The 20,020-nt window shown below is 57.5% G+C and overlaps 4 protein-coding genes across 4 annotated transcripts; 3 read left to right on the top strand and 1 right to left on the bottom strand.

Moving 5' to 3' along the window:
* Positions 1–903: 903 nt before the first annotated feature.
* On the top strand, positions 904–3,538 carry HRG_07329 (uncharacterized protein; the record flags this gene model as incomplete). The annotated part of the gene is made up of 3 exons (XM_044865800.1): positions 904–922; positions 1,005–2,727; positions 2,824–3,538. The coding sequence occupies 3 exons, from the start codon at positions 904–906 to the stop codon at positions 3,536–3,538; spliced, it is 2,457 nt and encodes an 818-aa protein (XP_044718764.1).
* A 1,214-nt stretch (positions 3,539–4,752) lies between these two features.
* HRG_07328 (PIF1-like helicase domain-containing protein) lies at positions 4,753–10,083 on the bottom strand (the record flags this gene model as incomplete). Its single annotated transcript, XM_044865799.1, has 13 exons — positions 4,753–5,142; positions 5,197–6,075; positions 6,297–6,557; positions 6,639–6,703; positions 6,793–7,184; positions 7,246–7,337; positions 7,533–7,765; positions 7,831–8,032; positions 8,076–8,300; positions 8,387–8,471; positions 8,579–8,978; positions 9,267–9,913; positions 10,013–10,083. 13 exons carry the CDS (start codon positions 10,081–10,083, stop codon positions 4,753–4,755), a joined length of 3,942 nt encoding a protein of 1,313 aa, XP_044718763.1.
* Positions 10,084–12,721: 2,638 nt separating this feature from the next.
* HRG_07327 (uncharacterized protein) lies at positions 12,722–13,867 on the top strand (the record flags this gene model as incomplete). The annotated part of the gene is made up of 2 exons (XM_044865798.1): positions 12,722–13,098; positions 13,453–13,867. The coding sequence occupies 2 exons, from the start codon at positions 12,722–12,724 to the stop codon at positions 13,865–13,867; spliced, it is 792 nt and encodes a 263-aa protein (XP_044718762.1).
* Positions 13,868–15,747: 1,880 nt separating this feature from the next.
* HRG_07326 (PIF1-like helicase domain-containing protein) lies at positions 15,748–19,010 on the top strand (the record flags this gene model as incomplete). Its single annotated transcript, XM_044865797.1, has 8 exons — positions 15,748–15,865; positions 15,957–16,993; positions 17,078–17,128; positions 17,201–17,494; positions 17,551–18,135; positions 18,186–18,383; positions 18,438–18,643; positions 18,710–19,010. 8 exons carry the CDS (start codon positions 15,748–15,750, stop codon positions 19,008–19,010), a joined length of 2,790 nt encoding a protein of 929 aa, XP_044718761.1.
* Positions 19,011–20,020: the final 1,010 nt, after the last annotated feature.

Raw genomic sequence — 20,020 nt, 5'->3', positions numbered from 1 at the left:
GTGGACTGGACGAGGCATGCCGATACCCATAAGGATCAGCTTCATGACAGCCTTGTATAAGTATGCCGTCAACGCCTTGCTTCTTCTCTTCTTATTCAAGAGTTTCTCTTTCTTCATCTACCAGCAGCCACTGTGCCCTCTGCATCCGGTCAGTGACGGTGCAGCCCGTTGTCCTTTCTTCTCACACCCCGTCTTCTACTCCTGAAGTCACTCATTCCCTTTTCTTTATTTTCTTTTATTTTCTTTATTTGAATCCACCCTTCACTTGTTGAATCACAAGATTCTTCTCTTCTATTGGATTCCGTAGTCAAAATGCCTTCCATTCCCAAGGCATGTGCGGCCCTCCTCGGCACAGTTGGCGCAGCCCACGCACTGCCAGCTTCCGCTTCAGGGCCGCTGTATTCCAATACCTCCTCCCCTATTCCGATTGAGCAAAGCGAGCAGGCTTGCAGATCGGAGGACTGCTGCAGCAGCTATGGCTGTCACACGAGCAGGCCCCTCGTCTCCTCTACCCCTGTGCCTGCTGAAGGCCGGGACCAGAGCAGCTCTGTGGGAGCACATGCAACCCAGTCTGCCACTCTTGCGCACCCCTCAACCACCTTGGTGCAATCGACGCCTGTTGTCTCCTTGACCCCTGCGAACCAAAACCGAAGCAGCACTGTAGGCGCACAAGTCACCCGGTCCGCAGCCCATGGACATCCCTTACCAACCTTGCTGCACTCAACGCACGTTATCTCCTCGACCCCAACGGCTCAAAATCGAAGCAGCTCCAGGGCGGAACGAGCGACCCAGTCACCCACGACCGGTGGACCCCAAACTACCCTATTGCCCGACATTCATTGGACATTTGATACGAAGCCGTCGGAGAACGTCAAGCCTATCCTTCCAGGCAAGGCCTCCCAGATGTTCTATGGTAACTCTGGTACGTGTTCACTTTAACGTTGCTGCACTCCTGACGTGACAGCCGTCCGTATATCGTTGGCTCTAACGGTATGTTCAAATAGACCCTGCCAAGGCTGGCGCCTTTGCCTTTGTTTCCTACTACTTCACTAGCCAGTCTGTCAACCTGGACCACTCGGACCATGTGTCGGTCACCAGCATTGGTGCAGACAGCTTGGCGGTGACGTTCAACAGCCAAGAAGCCTTTGAGCACGCATCCAACACCTGGTCCGCCAAGGACGGTTTGATCTTGATCGCATACGCCAAGGAATGCGGGGACTACGAAAAGGGTCAGCGATGCTACTTCGACGTCTCGAGCCTCGAGGTGGATGCCTCGACTAGCATCCGGACAATTGTCGCTCGTGGCCAGTCCAAGCACCCGGACGATATCACCTCGGGCGGTGACACGGAATGGGGCTGGTGGAACCCCCGGAACGGCAACGGCGCCGCACAGTCTGACCGTGAGGAAGGCGCGGGGCCGGACTTTAGCTGGAACGCCGGCCCCACTTCAACTCCGAGCTCCGACTCCGGCTCCCGCTCCGGCGCGAGCAAGCCTTCTGGACGGCCCCCCTGTGCCGCGCCGTCCGATGCAAAGTACGGCCTCCCCTCAGCTTGCCTGGGTGAATACTTTGACATGGACCTCGACAATGGCCTCGGCTACGTGCCCCTGGGCGACAAAAGCAGGGCCCTGTTGAACGACCTGGCGCCCGGGCTCGACTTGGGAGCCGCTCCACAGTCATCTGGTCACGGCTTGAACAGGACGGCCGCGTTCTCGAGGAGGCACCAGCGCGACCTCCTCTTGAAGAGGGGCTTTTGGTCGTCGATTTGGTCTGGTGCGGTCAACACCGTCGAGAAAGTCTTCAGCGACGCCTACGAGAAGGTTGCCGAGGCCATCAATTTCTCGGGCGGCTACAAAAAGGAGTTCTCGTGGGCTCTACCCGATCCCAGCAACCAAAATTCGGAGGCCAACAACCTCGTGGACAGTGGCGCCCAGGCGGTCGTTTCGCCATGGGGCAACGCCATCCTGCTCAAGTCGTTTGGTTCCCCCAAGGTCGAGGGCGACGTGACCAAGTATCTCAACATCTTTTGCGTCGACTGCGGCGCCAGGGGCAAGGCGAGTGTCGCCGGCAAGGCGAGCTGGAGCATGCTGCACGGCATCACCGAGGGCAGGGTCGAGCTCAACACGGACATGCACTTTGGACTGAAACTCGGCGTCGACGCCCACATCCGTTACAAGTCCGAGCTCTCGATGGATCTGCTCAGGGTGGGCCTGCCTGGCCTCAACTACGGCGTCGTCACCATCGCTCCGCAAGTGTCGGTCGGCACGCGCGTCGGGCTCGAGGCGGCGGCCAAGGGCAGGTTGCTGGCCGGCGCCGAGGTGGGCCTGCAAGCAGCCCGCGTCGTCGTCGACATTATGGACTCGTCCAAGAACGAGAAGAGCGGCTGGGAGCCCTACTTCAAGCCCGCCTTGGAGGCCGAGGGAGAGATTATTCTGTCGGCCTCCCTGGCGCTGCCCGTCGGCCTCGAGTGCGGCCTTGCAATCAGCGAGTGGCACAAGACGGTGGCAATTATCTACGAGCCTTCAATCAAGGCGACTGCTCAGGCCGCTGCGGCCATGAGCCTGGCGGATACCGGATCCTTCTCGGCCGGATTCAAGGAGCGAGACGGCTGCGCCGGCATCAGCACCCAAATCACATGGCGCAACAAGGTGTTTATCAACGTGGTGGATTTAGAAACAGTCAACCTGCACGATACTGGAGATCGTGAGCTGGTTCGCAAATGCTTCGCGTGAGTTTCCTCTGCCCCTATCCATGCTTTATCCCCCTACTCCGTCACGATGTGAATTTGATCTGTCCTTGGTCTCGCTGACACGACTCTATACAGCTTGCCTGCTTATAAGGGACCGTCACAACCCTTTAACGTCACTGAATCCAAGTCAAAGAGGTCAGAACCGTTGGCGCTGCCACCCGACTCTGTCTCCGACTTGACGAGGGAGTACCCGGCTCACGGATCCAAATACGTCACCTCGGCGCCGGAGCCTTTGAACGAATCGTCATACAGCGACGTGAATGGGTTCAACTACGCTCGTCTCGTCACCCCAGGAGGCAAAGCCATGGTGGTGTCGTGCGGCAACGGCAACCTGTACGCCGCCGACGCCGAGGGCGAGCGCAACCCCGATTGCTCCGAGCTGTTCCCGATCGGCCGAGACAACTCGATAGCCTCTGACGGCGCGCGCAAGCTGATGCACTACGACGCAACTACTATGAGCACGCTCGGCGTGTCCCGTCTGCGACTGCGGGCTGACAACGAGGTGACGCGGTCGGGCGTCGTCATCGTCTTGGCGCTCTACACGAACGAGAGCATGCCCGACAAGTCGTATTACCTGGGTGTGGATGTGGATGGCAACGTGCTGTACCCGACGATCTGCGACTTTACAGATGGCAGTGGGCCCAAGGTCTTCTTGGCGAGCGACCCTGAAAAGGGCCTCCACATGCTGGAGAGCGACGATGTCAAATATTCGGTAACCGGCGGAGCCGTGGGCAAGTGCTACAATCTGATGGTTTCGGGAGGGGCGTCCAAGAGTCGCCAAGCGAAATAACCGTGGATAAGATCGAATTGACATCAGAAGATGAAGAGGAGCCATTCAAATCCGCACTCACGCTCAAATTCAACACCGTGAGGACCTACGGCAACGCCATTACGAGACTCTGGGCAGAGCAACGAACGAGGAGAATAAATGGCCAGATGTTAAATCCATCGCCACATCCACGTGGTTTTGCAAACAAGGCTATCTATCGCTATCTTCTGCGACAGACTCACGAGAAAGGACGTGAGGAGTGGGCAGACCGTATGGTAGGCACCATGAAAGATGCCTACTCGCCTGCCAAAATACCAGAGCATACTCGTTATGCCTGGGGATTGAAAGAGAAGGCATGTGGACTGCGTACTTCCGTGGATTTTCTCTTCGGCAACCACATGTTGTTACGATCAAGCAACCGGAGGCCTATTGAGTTGGCCGACTGCTTCTGTCTTGAGTGTCCTAACAAGGGCGTCCAGGTTCACAACAACCCAACCTGCGCCTTGTTGTGGTTATGAATCAAGGCAAAACTAACCAGGACGGCCGAATCGAGTATGGGGCTTGCTTGAGGCATCGTGACCCTTATGCCTGTTTGGTTGGCCAACTCGCTTTCTGGCTTTTTTTTTTCGTTGGCAGGTTGACAGAGAGCCATTTCTGGACTTCTCGCGCCCCGAGAAATGGTATAATCTCGCAGGGAAGTAATTTGGAAAGGTAAGGGTCAACATGTAAATTGAGGTTCGTCTGTTCTATCTAAGAAGGGGTGAGCAAGAACCCTATTTATGACCAAGGAGAGTAGAAGAGTTCAAGGAAAGACGCATAAACTAATGAGGACAGATTGCAGATGTGCATAAGAAAAGGGGTAGTGGCTCAAACATAGGGGAATAGTCCTGTTACAGGATTCGTGATGTGTCAAGTGCAAAGGGTACGTATCCTGAATGCAACATATAATTCAGCCGTAGGCTGACTTTACATTAATCGAATAAGTTTTCCCAAATGCCTTGAGGAACGAAAGGCCTTCTAACGTGCCCCGCAGACCCCGCCCTCTCCCCCCAAAGGTTCTCCGCCCCTTGATTGGTCCCTTGTGATTGGTCCCTCCTTGCCTCCCTCCTCGTTGGTCGCTGCCCTTCCCCCGGCTTCTGTTGCCTTTTCGCGTGCCTTATCCCACCACTAGGCGCCTCCCACCCTGTCTGCCGCCTGCCGACTCTTCCCGCCTGCCGAACTCTTCATCGCGTCACCTAGCCCGGCCGCCTTGACTCTTCAGCATCACCGTCCAGCCAGCGCAACGCCTCCTCAACGGTCCTCTCGCTCAGTACCTCGAGCCTGGCCTGTGCGGCAGTCATCTCCTCGGGGACCCGGTTGCCCACCAAGTCTCTGTCCCGCACCTTGGACACGAGCATGATGCCGTCTAGAGTTCGGCAGCGCGATAGCTGCACGTACAGGCCGTACGGGTCGCACTGCGAGGGCACCACCGTTCCATCCATCTTCGTCGTCCGTGTCCTCGCAGCTCGGGCCACGCGCTCCAGCGTTTTGCCCTGCACCTTGTAGTCCGTGCACGCGAACGCTGCTGCGCACGGCAAACCCTTTCGGCTGACGTCGTTGCGTTGCCACGGCCTTTTTCGCTGGCACTGTATCTTAACGGTCATGGGTGTCAACAAGATCGTGCCCGGCGGCATCCCGACGAAGTGGAGATATCTCGTCGTCTCCGATTCGAGAATGATCCCCGCCGGCGGCCCGAAGTGGATCGTCATATCGGCCGAGATCCGATGCCCCGGGTACGCCTTGTCGACAATGACCTCCACCGCCGAGTAGCTCGCGCCGTTCACTAGCTTCAGCCCCTGGTGGGTGTTGTGGTTCACGACGATGGGCATCCCGGCCACGAACATGAAGACGGCCGGCACCGGGATCGCGCTATCGTCGCCCTGGTTGAGTATCATGATCGCCTCTTCCTCCGTCGGCAGCTCCTCCTTCCACTTGTGCTCGGAGATGAAAATGCGCATCGTCGACCGCTGCTGGACCCGGAACGCCAGGCTCGCCTCCATGTTCAGGTTCCACCGATTCCTATTGAGCGGCGTCACCACGGTGATGCCCGTCTCCCAAGGGATCCGCCTTCCCTCCCGGTAGCACCTTGAGTTGAGGAGGTTTAGATCCGTCCGATCCTGCACGCCTAGACGGATCCGCTTCAGCAGCCTCTGCAGCTCCGGGTCGCCGGCGGCGCGCATCTGCTCGTCCAGCATGACGACCGTCGTGAACCTCTTCCACAGTGCGTGCGCTTTGTCGTGCTGGTGACGCTGCTCGGCCTTGAACGAGTTGTCTACGTCCCACGAGATGGCCGCGCTAGGCAGGACGATCGACCTCTCTTGGACCGGCCGGAACTGCTGAAAATCTCCGCAGAAGAGGACGATGGGATCCCCGAAATCTTGCCGCGATCCGCGAAGCCGGCGAAGCCGCTCGTTCACGGCGTGCAGCGTCCGCGCCCCGAGCATGCTCACCTCGTCGATGACGAGCACATCCTTCTCCTGCCAATCCATTCGAGACTGGCCGTGGATGAACCGCTCCGCCTGTTTCGGCAGCCGCACCCCGTCAAGGTCTTTGACCATGTTCGCGCCCCCGCCCTTGGTCTTTAGTGAACCCGCAGGCGGAGTGGATCGTGATGCCGTTGATCCGCGCCGCCGCAGTCCCCGACGTCGCCGTGATCAGCAGACGATTCGAAAGGCTCTTTTACTGAACAGCTCGACGAGTGCCTCGATGATTCGCGACTTGCCGGTACCGCCCTCGCCACCGACGAACTGGCGCAGCTGGCAGGCATCGCCCCGTCGGTCTGCTGCATCAAATCGAGCTGGCGGCATATTATCAGAAAAGCGATGGACTGCCTCTTGTTCAGCGTCAGCCGTGTTGCCAACACCTTGCCCGCCGCGAGGAAGGAGGTTGATGGGCCAAACTGAACGTCCATTCCCGCCCCTGCGTCGATAGCGGTCTCGTCGGAGTCGGCCATCGTCATTTCGACCTCGTCCTCCCGAAACCGGTCATCACCTTCGCAACGCTGCGCGGCGATCGCTTTCCCAGGCGGCGGGCGTGCTTTGTATCCCTTGGATCATCCTCTCCTCTCCTTCGAGGCACTTACCTGCTGCGACTTGATAGCCTTGACCTGATCCTGCGGCGGTAGTGCGGCCCCGGAAAATACCCGCCCTGGCATGCTTAACCGCCTCTCCCTCGTTCGATCAGCGCCGTGGCCTCGAGCTCGGCCGTCGAGCGCAGCGCCGATTGCTGAAACCGACAGAGCTGCTGTATCATTGCCATGAGCTCCGGCGACTTGGCCGTCACCTGATTCGCTCCCACTGCACCTCGGACGACGTCGATGAGCCGCGTTGCGTCTCCGATGCTGTTGGGCTGATATGTCGCTGCAGACTCCGCGCCCGCCTCGCCTGCTCCACCCTCCTCGACGTGTGCGACCGTCGGGTCGCCATCGCCGGACGAGGCTGCCCATTGCTTGGCGTCGCGTTTTGCGTCTTCGGCGGATCGTCGAAGCAGCTGCACGTTGTCGACGAGACATGATATTCTCGGGGCCATAGCGTCTCGAGCCCGCGCCCAGATGCTGTTGATCTCACCTGTTCCTTCGCCCAGGAAGGACTCCCACGGCACGAACAGCGCAAGATGCTGCACGGCTGCCCTTCAGGGGGTGGGTTAGCCTCTCCGATAATGCCCGCTGACAGAGCAGTTGCCATACACACCTCCGGTAGCACGACTCGTCATCGTAGGTGAAGTCCTTGCTCAGGTAGCCGTCGAGGCAGACGGTAGCGTGCTTGCCCGGCCGCCTGAGCACCTGAACCCAGCGTCGTCCCGGCGCCCATCCATCCTCGAAAGACATCTCCCCAAGCCGCCCAGCTCTCGTCGTTGCCGATGCGTTTCAGTCTGACGATCGATATGTAGTCATACAGGCATAGGCCTTTCAGCAGCTCTCCCGGTGCTGGTACGCCTCGACGTGGGAGATTCTCAGGCCTTCTTCTTCGACGACGACCGACTCATCCAAGGTGTCATCCATAGCCGCAGCGCCACTGGCTTCTCGGAGATGCCGCCATCGCCGAAAGACTTCCCAGTACAGCAGAGAACAGTTCAGGTACGCCCACGCGCTGCTGTCGGTGAACTCGGCCGGATATCCGAGAAGGTGAGCGACGACCTCGACCTGTGATAGCGGACGCTCCGTGAACACGCGGTTCGCCACTCTCATCAGGAACTGTCGCGTCCTGTTCCCTTGACAGGGTCATCGGTGGCAGCGTCTCCGCCACCGTCCCGCCCTCCGTTGGCCGTGCCATCACCTGTTGAGGCGGCCAGGAGCTCGGCCGCGGCCGCCACACGCTTCCACACCGGGTCCTCCACCTTGGTCGCGTAGTTCGTGACATAATAGATGAGGGCCATTGTCTTGCGCTGCGTCGCAATGAAGGAAATATCATGGTTGTGCCGGAGCCCGACAGCAATAGCCTCGTTCCATCGATTGACCATGCTGTGTGTCCTCCGGATCTGCAGCACCCCGTCTGCCGTGAGGGCGGTCTTGTCGACTAACCTCCATGGCGCCTTGAACCGGCAGAGGTCCCCTCCGCCCTCCTTTGCCCAAGGAATACTTCACACAGGTCGGGCTATGCGTGTGCACCTGCGTCGCGCCGGCACAGAAGTTGGCCTCCTCGATAAACGCGGCCGAGAACTGCGCGGCGTTGTCCAGCAGGGAACCAATACCGCCCGTCACAGATCGCTCCGCTTGCACGGCGCAAAAACTTTCCTGGTCCAGATCCTGCCTTGCACGTCAACCCGGCCCCACTTGGCCATCAGAAGAGTACTTCAGGCTCCCGGTGGCACATCTTAGGTAGGCATTCTTACCTCTGAGAAGACGCTATCGATGTATCGGACAATTCGCTCGCGATACGCCGCCTGATCCTCCCCGTGGATGTCGGCAAGCATCGAGCTGAGATGCGCGTTCCCGTGCAGCCAGAGCAAGCCGTGAACATGAAGCGCCTTCGTTCGTTCGTCTCCACGGCGCCATAGTACTTGCCGATGCGCCCGAATACCGACTCTTCACCGACCTTCACGTAATGATCGAAGAATAGCTTCATCTCGCGGTGGAAGAACACGGCCGAGCTCATGGGATCCGATATCGCCAGCCGTGCCCGCTTATACGCATCCCCAAGGCCTTCTAAGAACTCCTCGGCCGCGTCGGGATCGCGTGTGCGGTATGCCGCCAGTCGCAGCTTCACCGGGTTCGTAATGTCGTTCGGGTTGATGGTGAACCAGATGGCCGGCACGCCATATCCGACGATGAGCGACTGGATTTTCCGCCGCATATTGAGACGGACCTCTCTCGACATGGGCTGCCGGTGGCCGTAAAGCGAGAGGCTCCTGAGAAGCTCCTTCACGTCACCATCGGTCGTCTTACCCGAGCTCTCCAACTCGACCCTCGCCGCCGCTAGCCTTTCTGTGGTCATCGAACGCACGATGCGCTCTACCTTGCGGAAGTTCTTCCTCCCACACTCAACATGCTGACCCGGCGGTTCCTCGACCGCACCCCATGTTGAAGACGAGAAATGCGAAGATGTGGTGCAGTGCAAATCGACCACCATGGCGCCGGAGCACGATCTCGGCCCACGCCTGAAGGTTCAAGCTTCGAGACGATACGGGTCTCCGCGGCCGCCTCTGCCTCGACAGCCCTGCCTCGCAAGTTGGCCGTGACCTTCCCGCGTCGACCATGGTCTCTTCAACCAGCCTTGGTCCCCAACGCCAAATGGGAACAGGGTCGGGAACGTCCTGGCAAAGAAGGACGCCTCAAAGGAATCGGTAAACTCACCCCGCGAAACCCGGATGTATGGCTCACAACCACCGTCGCCACGCCCCCGAACCCCCCCGGCTAGGGACCCGACCCACGCTCTCGGGCCCGCACGGCCGTCGTCGGCACCTTCACCAACAGCGTCACAGGCAAACTGCAGCTTCTCCACGTCCGCGACGTCTGGCGGTCCGTCGAGCGCGAACATGCCAGAAGACGTCACCTCGTTGATCGCTGGAACGTTCTGGTCGGGGCAGGCGTCACTTCCATCGCGAACCGCGCCTTCTCCGTTGGGCCCGTGACCTTCACCCTGGCCGCCGGCTTCTTGTCCTTGGTTGAGCAGGGCGAAGAGCTCCTCGATCTCACGTGTATCGAGTCTCCCAGCTCTCCATCTCCGCCGCGTCGATCTCGATCTCGGCGTAGTGGGGTTGTTCCGCTTCAGCCAGACAAGGGCCCTCTCGACCACCCGCCGCCTCACCGACAAGAGACTCGACAGGTCGCTCGGTGCCGGCTTCTCCGCGCCCTGCCACGAGATGTGGATCTCGTCCAGTGCTTGCAAAAGGGTGCGGGAGCACTTTGGTGGCCAGCTCCTGCACATTGTTCGGAAACACCGTGATGTGGCCCTGACATGCCTCGGATACTTCACGCTCTGCCTCTGCCCGCCCGGAATGCTATATCTCGTGACAAACCCGTAACATGAGTTCAGCGAGATGAGCTTCTCTTCGACCGGCGTCAGTCCCTTGAGCTCATCGGGGAACATGTGCTCGCAGCCAAGGCGACTGTGAAGGTGGATCGCCGGCGACAGGCTCCTGCGCGCCAGGCATCGGCCACACTCGGCGCACACCGACACGGACTCGCCCTCGGGAAAGCAACTCCGGCATGAAAATGGTGAGCGGCCGCCCTTTGGTACGCAACTTGACAGCCAATGATCCCATGTAATCTCCTCAACTCTCCTCTCGTACACTTGCGGTAGCACACCATGCAGGTCCGTATCGGCAACGTGCTCGCATCGTGGAACGCCTGATAGAAGTCTCGCACCGTCGACACCTTCCTCTCGAGCGGTATTGGCGTGCACCACGTCTGATCGTTAGACAATCTCTCCTTCAAGGCAAAGTCTTCCTCCAAAAAGCGCAGCACACTCGCCAGGTCTTCGGCCTGCAGCTCCCGTCTCCTATGCCTTCCGATTCCACTTCGGACCTGTTTTATCGGGCGCCCATCCCGGCTAGGAAGACGGGCTCTCTTCTCCCGCCTCCGGGACTGCCTCTGTCCGCGCAGCGAGCCGTCCGCTGCCTCTGCTGCGCCATCGTCCACACCCACCTGTGCCCTTGGCCGCCGAACCGGTCCCCGACGGAGCTTGGGCAAACCCCATGCAATCGATGCTGCAAATTGCGCCGTTCGTCTTAGGTCTTGGAAAGTCGTATCCTTGGGCTGGATAGGTCGGAGCGTCGGTCCCTTTTTCGAACGAACACCCGGGACACCGCCGGTCGCCGCCTTATCTCCCTGCCCGTCACCTTCAGGACCCTCTCCTGGGGCAAAACGGCCGATGAAGGGGTGGACTGTTAGAGCCCACTGCCCCCTGGTCTCCACGTTCTGTAGGCAACACGAACCTCGGAAGCGGACTCGGTGACTGACGTTGCGCGGAATTTCCGCTGCTGACCAAATTACGGGACTTCCGTGCTCTGCTTGACCGCAAACCGCCTCGCGGCGGTCTTCTCGGCAGTGACTTTGCGATCGCCTCTGCATGCTTTCTCCATGCGGTTTCTTCGACCGCAGACTGCTTAGGCTGAATCAGCCGGAACGTTAATGCTTCATTCGCCACTGATCTGTATCTCCCGAACCGCCCCAACCTTGTCTCCCGTGCTCCGTGCCCTTCTCGGAGTTGCCCCTGTATCATCTCCGCACCCCGAAACAGGCACTCCCCGTTCCTACCTCTTCTCCATCCTCGACTGACAACGAACAGGCTCCACGGTGAGCGGCCGCCTCGCCTAGCTTCCTGCAGGACTGTCCGCCATGCTACTGCCTCCTCGACGTCGACTAGCGTGGATTGGCAACAGGCTAGAAAGTTTTGGCTCCGGAGCACTTCCACTTGGATAATCTCGCTTCTTGGCGTACACTATTTCTTTCCGAGTGGGAAGCTTCCTAACGATCACTACTCTCATGGCCGTGGCGTTTCTTCCCTTATAATGCTTGCCTATGGTACCGAAGCGATGCAATACTACTACCCCTTTGTAATCCCCCATTTACCCTCCCTATGTGCGTCCACCGTCCCGGCCCTCGGCTGGTCTCCACGTGCGACCTGCTACCCCAGCTTTGCCAAAGGCGGCCCTTCCATCGCCGTGCTCTCTTTGCGCACTCCAGCGAATCCTGGCTACTGCCGACCTCCGGCACATGGGGTGGCCGCGCCAACCGCCCGCCGCACACTTCCAACCATACTCTCCGGCCCTTCCAACGCCGTCCCACCCACCTTGCGCATCAGTTGCTCCATCAATATCTGCCACTCCACCTCGTCGAGCAACAGCCAAAAGGCTGCCGGCGATAACATGTCCACGGTGTCCCTCGTGCAACCGGACTACCCGGCTAGGTTTGCTCCCTCGCCACCACCAACGTCGCATCAACGGCCTTCATGCTAAAGCGACAGCCAGGATCCCCCTGCCTGTCCTCTTGTAGTCACTAGCCACCGGAGTTTCGACTTGCAAACCCTCTTGAGAGTTCTCGTGACCAACTCGCATCCTCCTCCTCAGGTCGTCCCCTATATCCGACTTCACCGTGTCCCAATAGTGGACTCGACACGGTCGGCACCCGCCTCGCTCAGCCGCACGCAATGCCCATCCAACTACCGACGACCGTCAAAAAGGGACCCCTGCAATACTACCATAACCTCTTTCTTTCCTTCACTCTCATTCGTTATTGTCGCCTTTGCTATCTACTCCATGCAACGATGACACCGAAGGGTACTGCTGGACTTTCTTTCTCCGCAGACTTACCCACACTAACCTTACTGTTCGCCGACCTCCAACTTCTCGCGACATAGTCATCACCCCTACTCAACTTCCAACCCCGGCTCCTACTTCACTCACGACCATAGAACCAGATGGTCGAGACTGTTCAAGAACCTCGCCAGCTCATTCCCGCATACCCCCGCTTCTGATCTATCACCTAGGTAGCATTCTCTGACTCTTAAGTCTCCCCGACCCTAGCCGCGAGCCCTCTTTCGAGCAGCAAGAAAACCTGCTTTATAGGATGCCCACCTCCACTCTGCGTAACCCCTCATTTACACTTCCACGGTGACTACATCTGCCATGTTCTCACGATGTCGGCCTCCCAGCTCAACGTCGATACCTCGTCCTCCCGCGGCAACCTCTTGACAGCCAGAAAATGCTGGCGCCGACATGTCCATGATGGCCTTTGTCCAGCCCGGCTGCCCGGCTAGGTTCGCCTACCAGAATGAGCATCGTGTCAAAGGGCTCAACGCAGAAACCCTAGCGAGGGTCTTCCTTCCCACGCCCTCATGGCTGTCGACTCCGGAGTATGCAGCAATCCGGTCAGATACTGGCAATCCATCAACCTGCATCTTCTTCAGCCTTAATATTTCCATATACAACCAACAGATAATCTCCTCGGAATGGACCGAGCAATGGTTCTTCATGGTCGGCCGTGTTCATCCCTTTGCCCTGACGTGGGAAATCGAGCGACGTGATGGCTTGGAGTCGGACGATGATAACATCACAGAATACACCGTCCCCGCGCTTATAGTCCGCGATCACAGCTACCAACCGTGAGTCTATGCTCCAAATCTCTCTGTCGCCACTGCCCTCCCTGACGATATCCATAGAATTGTCACTCGCACCTCAGCTCGGTGGATACTTTCCCAACGATACAACCCATTGTCTCCTTCACGGGACCTGTCATCGGCTCCGGCCGCGACCTCCTGCATGGAAACTCGGCTGCGGCCCTTGACGACACCCAGCTGAGCTGCTGCGGCTTTGTCCAGCTCTCCACCTTTATTTGTCCTGGGATTCCCGGCAAAACCCCCTTCAAGGGCTTTCACCCTTCCAAGTTTTCGTCATCTTCCCCATTCACGCTAATCCTTGGACCTCCTATGCAAGAAGATGACCGAGAGGCGCGACAGCCAGTTCCAGTCGAACACTCTCTTCACCTGTACGGGCAAAATCGCCGGCTTACTGGATCACCAGATCATGAAACATGCCCCGGCTTTCGACCAAGACTATATCTTCATCGTCGTCCCCGACACGTGGACTTTCCACGACAAGGCCATGTCCGACCAGGCTTCTGCAACACAACTACTGCCGACGACACCCAAGAGCGCGGTCGGCAATCCCTCGGACTATAGCGTTGCGTTGGCCAGGTTTACCTCTACGAAGAAACCCAAGGCCGCCCAAAGCCCCGCCTCCCCCACGCCGCATGCTTCTGGCCCAGTCGATCCTTATGCTGGCATCAAGTCGGTCATTGCCCGATCCCTACCAAACCCCAACCAAGAGACCGCGACTTTCTCCCGAAACTTCCACCATAATCACCGACTGTGACGGTCAAGACTCCCAAATCCGATACCTCCTCCTTTCTGTCCCCGGAAGACCCGCAGAGTCAGAGACGGACACCGAACAGGTCAATCACCAAGACACATCCGCCTCTGGCTCTATCAGACCTCCCGCGTCGATATCTTCCCGACCACTGCGCGCCCGACGTCCGCCCAAGAATATTCTCTAAACTTTAAAGCATCAAACGAAACAATACAACATGACAACATGTCTCATCATCCTCAAAATCAACTGCCAAAGGCTCGAATAGCACATTCTCTTCTCTTCTTGTTCTCCCTTTCATGAAGACGATCAAGTCAAAACTTCCCCAATATACTCCTTATTCTGTTTATACCTACGACTTATACCGGTAGCACATGTAAATTTTCCGAGCCTTCCACTCGCCCAGACGTGCATTACCCACTCACATCTCTCTTCAACCCTGCCGTCTCTCCACGCCCTTTGAGTTTGCGCCTTTTTAAACAAAATCTCCCTCCAGCGGCCTAGCCTGCCTCCCCGACGCTCTGTCTCGGTTTCACTCACGATAATGCTCTACGTCTCTCGCCGTGTCTCGTATCTCGACCTCACTCTTCTTCCTGTCTCAATCTACTGTCGCCAACTCTCTCTCTCTTCTGTAGCCAACTCTTCTCCAGGTTCTCTGATTGGTTGTATGGTTTCTCGTAACTCAAAATTTCGTGGGTCCGACTTGCCCTGAATGTCACAGAGCTACTCTGAGCATCGCGGGTCGCCAACAAACCCATCGTACGCAGCTGCTTTCAACCGCAGTGAACCCTATGCCTCATCGAGGGTCTCAAGGTGGCGTGGTTTCCATCGTATGCATTCGCTGTGGCGAGGAGACCAAACTTGACAATGATTAGATGGAATACTGCAGCCGATGTCGCGAGTGTTGGTTTCAGATGGGAATTGATTATGACGGCATTTGCTCGCGTTGCTATCGAAAGGATGAGAAGCGCGGCTCTGACGAGCCTTATTTCTTCTCTGCCGAAAATCAACTTGACTTTGGTCCCGTACCGACACGATTGCCTGAGCTCACGCCTACAGAAGAGTCATTGATCGCTCGCGTCCACGTCCATGTGAACATCATGCTGGTGCGAGGGCAGCAGTACAAGTATCGGGGGCATGTCGTTCACTTTCTTCGTGAGGTTGGCTTGGTGTACAACCAGCTCCCACTTCTGCCACGGGAGTTAAACACGGTGTTGCTGCGTCCTGCCAACACGTCATCACACGCCAATCTAAGCCGGCAATTTACCCGTCAGTTCCGTGTGCGCCGCCAGGCGGTTATGATATGGCGACTACCTCCGCCATCACCATCCTGGATACCGATGCATCGTCATCGACAACGAGCGACTGAGCCAACTGCCCGAGGACGGCAATGTGGTGGACGCCATTCCCAAAGCCAGGTGGAGGCTGCCGATGTAAGACCGGAGGAGGAAGATCAGGAGGCGGAGCCTGACCTAGAGGACGCGGCTGCGGTACCGGACCTGTTGACCAAGGACACGAGCTCGATGCTCTGCGGTCTATTCTCGTGGGCGAGCCAGAACCGGAGGCAAGTCTTCCTCTTGCCACAGGCTCCCAAGAGCGGGCGCGGCACCAGCAGCTGCGGCTCCCGAATATACGGCATACGCCGATCAATGAGTTCAATCGCTCTCATGCCCTGCTCTCATTGGCATTCCCATGCCTCTTCCCAGACGGGAGAGCCGACTTTGTCGAGCCTCGCTTGCGGTCGATAGATTACAAGGATTACATCGAGCACGCGATGCGGTGGCACGACGGGCGTTTTGCGCGGCACCCAACCTTCCGTTTTGTCGCATTCAATACCCTGATGCGGTCCCAAGCACGTGCGCGGTCGAAGTTCTTCGTGAAGCAACATGATGGCACCCGTGAAGCGCTCGCGAGAGCAGCTTATTCAGGCGCTCGAACACAGCGAGGATCCCGAGGCGCAGGCGCTGATAAACTCAATCACAAGGCATGCGGTGTCGATTCGCGGTACGCGCCCTTTGGAACAGAAAGAGGCGGGACCTCGAGGCGTATGCGTACAGCCTGGGCTGTCCTGGCGCATTTATCACATTTAGCCCAGCCGATTTGCACTGGCGGAGCCTCTACCAACACATGCCCCGATATGGAGAATGGCTGCGCGCGTCCGAGCCGGAAAGGATGGCATTGTCGCGGTACTTATTGCGTCAGAACCCTCACATTGCTGCTTTCCACTTCTACCGCCGATACTGCTTCTTTCGAGATATCGTGTTGCGGAAAAAGTTCAACGTCACGGATTACTGGGATCGATATGAATGGCAAGGCCGTGGCAGTCCGCACAACCACGGTCTGTACTGGATGCAGGAGGGCCCAGCCGCCGACATGGAGGACGAAGCTGCTCGTGACATGTTTGCACGCGTATGGGGCTTCCACGTCACGGCCGTGAACCCGGAGCCCCGTAGGACTGTGCCTCAGGGGGAGGGCAATCCGCTGAGCGTGGATCCGCTGGGCGTGGAGATGACATTCCTGCGGCTCTCGCAAATCGTCAACCGCTGCCAGCGCCACAGATGCAATACCACGTACTGCTTGCGAGTCAGAAGGGAAGCGGTGACCTCGCGAGGGACATGGAAGGAGCTGCTGGCGACATTGAGGCGGCCAACGTGGCGAATCCGGAAAGGAGTGTCGTTTCGACTTCCCCGTGCCTTGAGAGAGCTGGCCGCGGTCATCAGGAAGGAAGGCAGGTCGTACTACATCTTCGAGGCGGCCCGCAACGACAGCCTCATGAACCATTTCAATCCTGCCATCATTCTGGGATGGTTGGCCAACATTGACATATCTCCATGCACCAGCTTGCAAGCAGTCATTACATACGCTGCCAAGTATTGCAGCAAATCGGAGAAGAAGACAGAGCCTTACTGCAGGCTTGCGGATCAGATTTTGCCGCATACAGCACACCACCAACCTCTGTTGTCCTTCTCCTCTCGCCTCATGAACAAGCTGATTGCGGAGAGAGATTATTCAGCGCAGGAAATCTCCCACTTGCTACTCAATATCCCTCTGCAGGAAGGGACTCGGGTGGTTGTGTACGTCGACTGCCGCCCGTTGGAGCAGCATGCGCGGTCGTACCGCGTCGATGATGATGTCAGTGAGGCTGTCGGCAGCTACCGGAAATATCTGCAGAGAAATGACCAGCATGAGAGTATTACTTATCTCGAGTACCTGCAGTCGTACAATCTCAAGACATGGAGGAGACTCGGTGCGAACGCGAAGAAGAGGGTTCTGTCCTACTGTCCTCGGTATAGGCCAGTGGAAACCTCAACCCAGTTTCATGACTTCTGCCGCGTCAAGTTGATGATGGCCCATCCGCATCGCGCTCCGGAGGAGTTGCTTGCTGTGGACGGGCAGCGGTTTGAGTCCTTTGTTGCGGCGTACCGGTGTTGTCGGCAGCGACACCATTTCCATGAGGACGACCATTACGGGGAGGTGGGAACAAACGAGCTCCAGGCGGAGGACGATGAGTTTGAGCAGGAGGTCCATGACGAGCCCATCGCAGAGGAGGACTGGCATGAGCTCGCCCGCATGCTGCCAGACCGGCCGCTGGAGGAAGAGGACATCGACGTACTTGGCCGGCGAAATATCGACGTGAATTATGACTGGGCTCCTCACGTGGGACGATATACCAACGAGGATATTCTCAGCGGCAACTACTGGGAGCAACGCAAGGCGGAAAGCTCCTTTCCCTTGATGTGGAGCACCAGCCTCTGGAAGCACGCGATGCCCTGAATCCGGAGCAGCGCATCGTGTATGACACGGTGATGGGCCACTTTCTCGCCCAAGACCGTTCCCAGTTGTTACTCCATGTCGATGGTGGCGGTGGCACAGGCAAGTCATATCTCATCAACCTGCTCTCGGCGCACCTCCAGGCCGCTACACGCGGGAGAGTGACACCTGTCTGGCGTGCCGCACCGACGGGTGTCGCAGGGAACCAGATATCAGGCACTACTTTGCACTCGCTGCTTCACCTCCCGATCAACAAGGACTTCAGGCCGCTCTCCGCCATCGACAAGGCCCAGCTCCAGAAGAAGCTGAAGGATATTCAGTACCTAATCATTGACGAGAAGAGTATGCTGGGACTGCGTATGCTATCCTGGATCGACGACCGTCTCCGTGAGGCATTTCCGCATCGGAACGAGGAGTTCTTTGGCGGACTCAATATCCTTTTGGTCGGCGACTTCTTCCAGCTTCCCCCTGTTCTACAGAAACCGCTGTACTACGACAAAGAGGTGCAGGGAGTGGAGATCAAGGAAGGAACGCTTATATGCGCTTCGATAAGACCGTCTTCCTGAGCGTTGTTCAGCGGCAGTGCGGCGATGATCAGGCGTCCTTTCGCAAGGCTCTCGGAGAACTGCGGCCGCTCCTACTATCCCACGAGTCCTGGAAACTTCTCTCCGGCCGCGTGCAGGCAAAGCTAGACGATCAGGAGGTCGCCAGGTTCGCCAACGCCTTACGGGTATATGCCACGAAAGACCGGGTGAACGAATATAACCATTACCACCTTGACCGCCTCAACCGACCAGTCATTCAGGTCATCGCTACAAATGTTGGCCCCGGCGCGGCTGCTGCTCCGGACGACAAGGCGGGCAACCTTGCGAAACAGGTCCCTGTATGCATTGGTGCCCGCTTAATGCTGACGTGCAACCTCTGGCAACAAGTTGGCCTCTGCAACGGCGCTCGCGGCACAGTGCACAACATTGGCTGGGCACCTGGCGCTGATCCCATCCGAGACCAACCGTGTGTAATCATGATGGAGTTTGACAAATATACCGGACCGGCATTCCTGACCACCGCGGATGGTAGGAAGATTGTCCCGATTGTGGCAGTAAAAAGGGATTTCCTCGTTGGAGCAACACTCTGCACTCGCACTCAGTTTCCCCTGGTCGTATGCTACGCCATTACGGTTCATAAGTCGCAGAGCATCACCGAAGACAGGATCGTGACAGATCTGTCCTGCCGTGACTTTCAGACAGGTTTGAGTTATGTGGCCGTCTCGCGTGTAAAAACGCTACAGGGGTTGATGCTCGATGCCCCGTTCGACCGCAATCATCTGACATACATCCCCGGAGGGTATCAAGATGAAGATGAGGGACCAAAGATTTAGGAGTTGGCAGGTTCTCACTCAGAATCCGTATAAGAACGGCTAGGGGCTACGTAACTCCACTTGATGCTACCAAGACGTAGATGACGCAATGAATGCATGACTGTAGATTCTTGAATTTTCAGGCCTGCCTTACCGTTGACAGCAGACTTGCAGCCTTCGGCTGATTGTATGCCTTGCACCACTGGTCTAAAGTGCAAGGCGTGACGAAGTATTTTCTCTTTAAGCAGAAGTCACGAGGCTGAAAGACGAGATCCAAGAACGCAACAAGGCTGAGATCACTATAGTCACAACTATCAGCCCTTTCGGCAGAACACATCGTCAGACTGTTCGATACGAACAACAGCAAGGTATTCCAACATCCTCGCAACGAATGCAGTCTTCATCCCCGGAGACCAGAGCCCCAACGGCCATCACGACAACGACAGAGTTACCTCCACAGATCGGACTCCCACGTACTATTCGTACAGTCAGAGATCTCGTGAGGCTCTGGAGACATGGTCTGGCAGGCTATATGGACTCGGTTGACGCGTTAGAGAGGCGATGGGGCTCACAGTGGCGGCTACGTAATGAGAGGCAACTCTTTTCTACTCGCAAACGGATCGTCGATGAGGTGGTCTCTCGGTGACAGGCAAACGGCTGGTCAGAAGATGAGTCGGCGAGACAGCTGGACGAGGAGAGAGGGCAACGCTCATTAGATTGGCTTTTTAAGCAACTTAAAGGGCGTACAGGCCAAAATAAATAGCTCCTGGATCAGATTGTCAAGCGATATTCCGCCCCAGCCGAGGAGGCGTCGCAACCTACAGGGGCACCATTCTTGTGTATATTACTGGGACCTTTGTCCCCTTGACATTGGCAGTGGTTAAGGCCAATTTGACTCTCTATAACCCTCACATGCATGGCATCTTTCCAGTTACATGTGACAGAGATCACCGAGTGTCTATGGCCTAGGTCACCCCTGAGCAATCTAAGTCAGATTTGGCCATCTAGTCGTGACAAAACTGATGCCATCT

Source organism: Hirsutella rhossiliensis (genome assembly GCF_020360975.1).
Source record: "Hirsutella rhossiliensis strain HR02 chromosome Unknown scaffold00008, whole genome shotgun sequence".
NCBI lineage: Eukaryota > Fungi > Ascomycota > Sordariomycetes > Hypocreales > Ophiocordycipitaceae > Hirsutella > Hirsutella rhossiliensis.
Note: the sequence above shows the minus strand (reverse complement) of the source record. Positions and strands in the feature narration are given on the sequence as shown.